This window comes from Myotis daubentonii, chromosome 10 (assembly GCF_963259705.1).
Source record: "Myotis daubentonii chromosome 10, mMyoDau2.1, whole genome shotgun sequence".
In the NCBI taxonomy this organism is placed as follows: domain Eukaryota; kingdom Metazoa; phylum Chordata; class Mammalia; order Chiroptera; family Vespertilionidae; genus Myotis; species Myotis daubentonii.
Window position 1 is genome coordinate 76,098,275 of NC_081849.1, and position 9,101 is coordinate 76,107,375.

Sequence of the window (9,101 nt, forward strand, 5' to 3'; positions counted from 1 at the left end):
CCTTACCCACAACAGGTGCAAGTTGACACTTCAACTAAAGATGCCTGTGGACTAAAAGGGGACCAAATACTAAACCTGACAAGCTCAGGGGAGGCCTGCATGGTGGGTCTCACAGACTGAGACCTAAAGTAACTGCATAGCACTGTCTGAAACTAAAACCTCCTAACTAAAAGTGAATCGTGGTGGGTAGTCCTGTCGTAGGCCAGTATCTTCCTTGACAAAAAGGTCCCTCTCTACTGAGCCTATCTACTGTCACTGTCTTTTTGCATCTATGAATGTCAGAATAATTCCCTTTTGCCATACCCCTCAGGGCACATTCTCCCTCCAGAGCAGGGAGCAGACCACAGAACCCCCACCCCCCATTGTTGTCTGTTTCCACCTCTGTGTGTTGTAAATGCCCCACCGTTATAAATAGATGTGTCTATTCATTTTTTTATCCAATCCCAGGGACTTCCGGCTTTGCTTTCTCCCACCTCCCTAATCTATCATGAGTGGATTTCATGCAACCCCTTGGGCCTCCTCCTTCGGGTGGAATACATAAAATAAGGTGCAAAGCTGCCATTCCCTGGAGGCATTTTCCCAACCCGTTGAGATTTGGCTCAAATAAACTTTTAAATCTTCTCTGCAGGTTTAAACGTTTCTCAAGTTGACCTGCCCAGAACCCCAGTGAGGGGAAAGCTCCTGCCAGAGCCAGGTCCCACGTGTCCGCCCCGCCCACCCACACACCCTCTGCGCGTGCGCAGCCCCCGCCCGCCAGTCAGGACTCCAGGCATCCCCGCCCCTCAGACCGGAAGCGGCTGCGGGCGCTTCCTGCGCTCCCCGGGCCGGGCCGTGGGGTTGCCTAGCGATGTCCTGGGTCCCAGCAGCTCCCGGGGTCCGGGGCGGCGGAGAGGAGGGGGAAGTGTTCGACGAGGAAGCGGACGAGTCGCTCCTGGCGCAGCGGGAATGGCGGAGCCAGATGCAGAGACGAGTGAAAGTAAAGCTGCGCGGACGGCCGGCGCGGGGTCCCTGTCGAGCTGGGTTACGGGGAGGGGCGCGGGCTGGTGAAGAATCTGGGCCGGACCTGGGAGGCCGGAGTGGTCTGGCCCGGCCCGCGTTGGCCCGCACCCTGCCAGGATCACCCAGGGGGTTCCTTTAAGGCAGTGATTCTCAACTTCCTGGCCCTTTAAAGACAGTTCCTCATGTTGTGACCCAACCGTAAAATGATTTTCGTGGCTACTTCATCACTGTCATGTTGCTACTGTGACGAATTGTCATGTAAATATCTGATAGGCAGGATGGTCTTAGGCGACCCCTGTGAAAGGGTCGTTCCACCGCCAAAGGGGTCGCGGCCCACAGGTTGAGAACCGCTGCTGAAGGCGTGTGAACCACCGCTCGCGCGCCCGCCCGCGGGTGGGTAGGCGCAGGGTCCGACCGCAGGAAGCCGTGCGCACTTGGAAGAGATTGGGGTTTGCCGAGGGGGGTGTGGACACTGACGGTGCTGGTTGTGGCTGTCAGGGGACGTGTGTGTGCGGTTCGCAGGGCTGCTTGAATGGGTGAGGAGCCCACGGTTCGGGGTGATGTTAACCGGGCACGTACATGGAAACATGGGTGTAAGGATGTTGTCAGAGGGCTATACGGGGAGGCTAATTGCAATACTGGTGACCGGGTGAGAAAGCATTAACGTTGGGGGTTTTTATTTGTTAGGTGCGATTTGCCCGTCTCTGATTTGTTTAACTTTTCATGAGATTAAGCTTCTTACCACACCCCCCGTTGCCAGGTGGAGCCCTGGCACCAAAAGGCGAGGTCCACTTGCACTCACTACCATTGCCAACCATTAAACTGCCCTGGGCCTGCTTTTGTTTAATGTTTCAGTCAAATAATGGCTGAGCCCAACGACCGTGTTGTCGATTTCAGAAACGCCGTCGGTGAGGCTGGGGCATCTTTTTTGCGCGGGGTGAGATGCAGGACCTAAAGCCCTGCCCGCCGTGGATTTGCCGTTTCATTGAATGTAGATATCAAGCAGAATTTCTAAAGCTGGATTTCTTATTTTCCTTTTGCTAAACCAGTTTCCTCGTTCCCTCCTTCAGCTAATTATCCAAGGCCTTTGATAACCCTACTTACTGCCTCGCTTCCTCACCTACCATACCAAGCCAATCATTGGCAAAGGGGCCAGGCATGAAATTCTCCATGTACCCTTTCTGTGAAGCCGCTGCCAACACAGGATGTTAATGGGATAGAGTCTCCCGTGGTCGGCAAACGGCGGCTCTTTGGCCCCTTGAGTGTGGCTCTTTCTAAGCCTTAGGAGTACCCTAATTAAGTTAATAACAATGTACCTACCTATATAGTTTAAGTTTAAAAAATTTGGCTCTCAAAAAGAAATTTCAATCATTGTACTGTTGATATTTGGCTCTGTTGACTAATGAGTTTGCCAACCACTGGCGATAGACCAATAATATATTTATATGAGAAATATAGTCCAGTCTACTTTGTGTAGTTACGCCATATGTTTTAGAACCATGATGATAAATAACACAGGAAAAGCTTGTTTTCATTGATTTTCTAAATTGACTCTATGACTTTCTAGAAACACCTACAGTGGTTCACTTGATGTTCGTTACAGCTGCAGTTCCTCATTACTTATTTTTAGGAAGGCTATAGAGATGGACTACAGGCTGGCAAAGCAGTTGCCCTTCAACAAGGCTTCAATCAAGGTTATAAAGAAGGTGCAGAAGGCATTATAAACTATGGACAACTCAGAGGAACGCTGAGGTAATTTTTGAAACTTAAATCTGGAGTCATTTTAACCTCAGAACTACTGGGAGATTTTTATAAAAGTAGTATGTGAAAACCAAAGTGTTTAAACGAAAGTGCTTTTCTTGGTGTTAAATCCACACGAGGGCTGCAAAGCATTAGAATAATATTGCCTTCAAAAACTCAAGATTATCAGTTCATCCACTTTAATATGTGAGCCAGGTGTCCTTTATAGCAAAGGAAAGATAGAAGGTGTGTATTTTTTACTACCTGAACTATCACCAGTCTATATCTCAACGTCATTTAAAGGATCTTGAGGTTTTGAATAAAGCTTTTAGTCTTGCACATGTGGCAAAACACAGTATGACAGAAGTCTATACTAGAAGTACATGATGAAAATTATAGCTGGTAATAGAGAGAAAAATTATCCCATTTACTTTAATCCTGAACATCGAATACCTGCCAAGATCCCATAGCAGTAATGCCATATTTTAGAGCCAGTGGTCAAATGGCACGTGGAGCTAAGAGCATGACATAGTTGTCCTTTTTGATACTCTGTATCAGGGGTCCTCAAACTGCGGCCCCCCGAAAACATTTATCCGGCCCGCCGCATGTTTTTGCCGCCATTGCCTGTCCTGCTTAGCAGCCGACTCGTCCCGGCCCGCAGTGCGCATGTGTGGAATGTCTGAGGGACAGTGGACTGGCCCCCTGTTTAAAAAGTTTGAGGGCCCCTGCTCTATATCTTTTAAATTGCCCTCAATAGAGAAAATGCTGCAAAGAATCATGATTTTTTAAAGGGTAGAAAATAAGTTATCAAAACAACAAAAAATGTATTGTTTAAGGTTTTAGAAAATTCAATGGTAAGGATCAGAATATGTAGTCTACCACCATAGGAAAATGATCATCTTTATCTTTACATCAGGTTAAATCCTTTATAAGCTTAGAAAGCTTATTGCTAAGTCTTTTTCATCAATTGATTCCATTTTAAAACATCATTACTTTTCACAATCTTTTTATGTCATGATTATCTGAACAATCTGAACTATCAAAAAAAAAAGTACTATCTATACTAGAAAAGTAAGAAAAATATTTATTAGGAATAGAATGATTTTTACCTTCTTCAAGAAAATTGTTAGCTCAGCAAACAGTGTCTGCTTATAACAAAGTTGGGAAAGTGAAGTGGCCTAAAAACTTATTTTCCTAATCTTCAGTTTTGATGGCAAGCAACTGCTGTATATAATTAGAACAATGGTTTTCAACCTTGGCTGCACCTTGATGTCAGCTGGGCAGCTTTAAAAAATAATACCCCTAGCCTAGAGATTCTGGTTTAATTGGTCTGGGATATGACCTAGATCTTGATAGTTTCAAGAGCTCCCCACCTGATTGTAATGTACATCCAAGATTGAGAATCACTAGTTTAGAAGCTGTTTGATGTCTTTAAAGGAAAAACTAATTTTTCTGGTGTGTGTGTCTCTCTCTCTCATTCTCTCATTGTATCCCTCTTCAACAGAAGCTACACAGTCATAAGGAGGAAATCTAAAATGAGGAAAAGTGGGTGTAGATCTGTGAAGGAGGGGTTATGATATAGAAACAGTTTATATGGTTAAGCCCAATTGTTTAATTCCTGTTGAAAGATATATATTTTTAATCCTATTTTGCCATTATTACTTTCTTTATTTTGACTTGCATTATTGTTATTAATTCGCTTTGCATGGTGTTATCTAGAAAAGAAACAGGTAGCATAGAAAGTTCAAAAAGCCTATGATTGTTTAATTTTTTCCCTATTAAACTCTTGTTTATATTTTCATTCAGTGCTTTGCTCTCCTGGTGTCACCTTCATGATAACAGTTCGGCTTTGATCAGTAAAATAAATAACCTTCTGGATGCAGTTGGCCATTGTGAAGAGTATGTGCTCAAACATCTGAAATCAATCACCCCCCAGCCGCATGTTGTAGATTTATTGGACTCCATTCAGGACATGGACCTTTGTCATGTATCTCCAACTGAGAAAAAGATTTATGAAGCTGAAGATGAAAGACTCTGTGAAAATAATGCTGAGTTTAACAAAAGCTGTAGCAATAGTCTTAGTGGGGTAGATTGTTCATCTTTAGAATGTTGTGGAACACAGGAGCATACACATTCTGAAAACCCAAACCTTACTTGGATTTTAGAACAGACAGCTAGTTTGGTAAAACAGCTGGGAGTATCAGTAGACATATTACAGCACCTCAAACAACTATGAAAATTATCTTCACTTTTCTGGTGAAAATAATGTTCAGAACATTCCTTGGAGCATTTTGTTTCTTAACAAGTTTATCAAAATTTGTACTGGTTTCTACATTGAACACTTCACTAGCCTTTGTGGAAGTTTGAAACATCTTCAGAATTAACACTATTAAATGTAATATAAGCTCTTTTTCTCTGTCACTGGTAATTTTTACAAAGTTTATGATATGCTCAGAAATTCCAGTTATCATCATCATTTCCAGATTTCTGATCAAAACCATTTTCAGACTCACTAGCAAAAGTGAATCAAACATTTTGTAAGGGCCTAACCCTACTTTCTGCTCTATCACCATCAGTTAGTTAGGACTTCATTTCCAGCTAGTCAGACCAAGGTTACCAAATATAATGGCTAACATCGTAAATAGATAAACACACATAGATTTGTAGATTAAGAGGCCATAAGTATAAAAAACTGAAGATGTGTTTATACTGATGATTAAAAACATGCTATAAATACTAAAATTGATCTTAGTTTAGTGTTAATTAAAAGTAAAAACATACAATTCCCTGAAAAATACAGAAAATAACTTATTTTCTACCCTTTTTAAAATCAGTGATTCTTTGCAGCATTTTCTCTCTTGAGGGCAATTTAAAAGATACAGAGTATCAAAAAGGACAACTCTGTCATGCTCTTAGCTCCATGTGCTATTTGACCACTTGGCTCTGAACTATGCCATTACTGCTATGGAATCTTAGCAGGTATTCGATGTTGGTGCTGAGGCCACCAACATTTTTTGTGATTGATAGGAACTGGGCAACTAAATTCCCCTACCTGCCTCCTTATTTCATTTATATCCTAACCCAGCTTACTACCTGCTTTGTGGTAAACCAAAATGAAAGCTTTGAACCAAATCCAAGTTGTGGTCCTTGCCCATCTTCAAACTAAAATTAAAGGTTTGTGTTCCAGTCTGAGACTGAAGTTATATTAATATACATATAGGAATAGAGTCTAACTTAATTCTAAGTCTTATTCTTAATTTCAGACCAGTGGATGAAGTAAATATCATATGCTATATTAATAAACCACCAATCAGGCCGAAACCGGTTTGGCTCAGTGGATAGAGCATCGGCCTGCGGACTGAAAGGTCCCAGGTTCAATTCTGGTCAAGGGCATGTACCTGGGTTGTGGGCACATCCCCAGTGGGAGATGTGCAGGAGGCAGCTGATCGATGTTTCTCTCTCCCTTCCTCTCTGTAAAAAATCAATAAAATATATATTTAAAAAAAATAAAAATAAAAATAAACCACCAATCAGACTTCTTGCTCTGCAGAAATTCTCCAAGCTCCGTCATGCAGATACTTCACAATCATAGTTGGCTCTCTACCGCCTTTCCCCAGCAATCTTACTCCTCTTCCTCACTCCTGGCTGTTCTGCTCAGAATACTGGAAGAGGAGTCTTGTCACTGTCTCAGCTTGTTTTCTTCCCATTCATATTCCTCAGCTTTAAACTGCTTTTGGCTAAGGTCACTGATGGCCAAAGTCACACAACTGCCCCTGACTTGTTTTAGTTCTGTCACATGTCTCCATCACTGGACATGAACCATCTCTACTTTTATAATCCTTCTACAGCAGCTCTTTTTCTTATTACTACTTATTTCTGCTGTACCAGTTATACACTTGAATTTTTCTGGGCCCAAGCAACATTGTCATTCTGATCTTTCATCCTGCCTCCTGCTCCCTGAACACTCCACACTTTTTTATGGATGATGCTGTAGTATTTTATGGACAATTCCCAACTTGCAATATTACTCATTCCTGACTGTTCTGCTCAGAATACTTTCCCACATCCCTCCTTACCAGAAAAGTCCTATTTATCCTCCAACTACAGCTCAAATTTCAACTTCGTCAGTTAGTTGCTCTTCCCAGTGTTCCCTCTGCGTTGTTTTGAGAATCTCAGACTTCATATTTTTTTCAAGAAAGTGCCTTATTGATCGTTACATCACCAGTACTTAGCACCATACCCTGTACATAGATGCATAGGTGGTATTTGGTGAGATAAGAAATATTTAAATGCATCTACCAATGAAAATCAGAAATTTAAGATTCCAAAATACATCATGTTATATTTTTTTATTTTAAAAAGCAAACCATTTTGCCTTTTTTAATGTTTCTTTTCATTTTGCATGTTAATAAAAGTCCACATCTACAAATTGTGTTGTCTTATACCAGGCTAAATTGTAACAGGTGATCATATTTACCAATCACTAAAAGAATTGCACTAATGAATAAATTACATTAAAATATAATATTTAAAGATACGAAATTTTGTTTATAGTACAGTTTCACATAATAAAGGACAGAAGGAAACTGCAAAAAAACCCTGGAAGAACACCCAAAAATATTAGTTTCTATCAGGATGCCTGGTGCATAGTATCTAATAACTGTGCGAAGGAGTTGGAAGAAATAGAGGAATGGAAAAGTAATAGCTAACACATGATGTTAACGATACGCAGGCACTATTCTGGAAACTTTACACATATTAATTTGTTTAATCCTCATAGCCCTATCGGCATAACTATTACGTATCCCCATCCTAGAGATGAGGCAACCTGGACACTGAGAAGACTGGGCAACTTGTCCATTTCACAGCCACCAAATGGCCCAGTTGAGATTTAAAGCAAGGCAGATCTAGCTCCACCGTTTGTTCAGGATAGAGGCACACGAAATAAGAACATTAGCAGTCATTGTGTTTAATAGAGGGACTAAGCTATATTTCCCCCTTGCTATTAATTTCTAGTTTTGTGCACTTTTCAAATCTAACCCAGCAGCAAGTATTGTTTATAATGTGTATATTAATCAGCAGCTACAAAGAACAAATAAATTGCCAGAAGTTTGTTTGCTATCCATCTAGAAAAAGAAATACCATTCCCTATTGGAGAGAATCTTTGTCATCCTAGATGACAAAGGTGTCTTGAGCCTTTACAGAAACTAAATTCTCCTTGGAGGCCTTAGACTTTCCATACTCTTGGTGGAGAGGATAATTTGTGTCACTCATTTTGTGATGCTTCTTAGTTCTCATAAACTCCTATTTAACTTTCAAAAAGAGACGTTAGCTCACTACAAATATATGTATTGCCAAAAAGAGCCAAAAGTCCTTAACATACACCAAACTCCATTTTCTTGTCCTATAAATTGTCTGATCTTTCCAGAAAGTAGGATAACAAAGTAAGATCAGAACTACCTACAATGGATTCAATTCTACAAAAGTTAAGTCCTGGTGCTTTCTGGCATGCCTATGTAATACACCATTCAGGGAGGCGCTGGACTTAAGGGTCATATTTCCAAGGAGCTGCTAAATTCATTCAAGGCCACTGGGTGGTGCTGGTGCATCCTGATTTGTAATGTGCTCTATGCTGCGTTTTCATAGTCACAAGGACAAAAAGCCAATGATTATCCCTAAAGTTGTGCCAGTCATTTGTCAGGTTGGGTGGGTGAGGATAGTTTTCTGAGGTATGTCCAAAAACGCAAGAAATTAGAGTACCCTCCATTTTTTAATTCTAGGCTGATAACTTTTCTAAATCAAAGTAACCAATCATAAGGAAACCCATTCACAAGAAAAAAAGCACATTTTATTCTCTCCAAACCCCTGAGGCCTAAAAATAAACCCCTTAGAATCCAAAGCATACAGCCTTTAATCAGAAGTGATATAAAATTATAATTTCACAGGCTTGAAGCATCTTTGTCAGGCAGGACTGTACCTAAACTAAAAATCAATCTCTCCTCTCCTCTCCTCTCCTCTCCTCTCCTCTCCTCTCCTCTCCTCTCCTCTCCTCTCCTCTCCTCTCCTCTCCTCTCTTCTCTTCTCCTCTCCTCTCCTCTCCTCTTCTCTCTCTCTCTCTCTCTCTCTCTCTCTCTCTCTCTCTCTCTATATATATATATATATATATATATATATATAAAATGTCATCTGCAAACAATGACAGTTTTACTTCTTTCTTTCCCATTTGGATGCTTTTTTTCTGATTGCTGTGGCTAGGACTTCCAGTACTATCTATAATAATAAAAGCATAATATGCTAATTAGACTGAACATCCTTCCGGACAACCTTCCAGACGAAGCTGCAGTGGCAGGGGCCAAGGCAGA

General features: G+C 41.3%; 1 protein-coding gene across 1 annotated transcript; it reads left to right on the forward strand.

The window, feature by feature from the left end:
- The first annotated feature begins 783 nt into the window (after positions 1-783).
- On the forward strand, positions 784-6,051 carry YAE1 (YAE1 maturation factor of ABCE1). Its single transcript, XM_059655732.1, has 3 exons — positions 784-976; positions 2,630-2,751; positions 4,546-6,051. Exons 1-3 carry the CDS (start codon positions 848-850, stop codon positions 4,973-4,975), a joined length of 681 nt encoding a protein of 226 aa, XP_059511715.1. The 5' UTR covers positions 784-847; the 3' UTR covers positions 4,976-6,051.
- Positions 6,052-9,101: the final 3,050 nt, after the last annotated feature.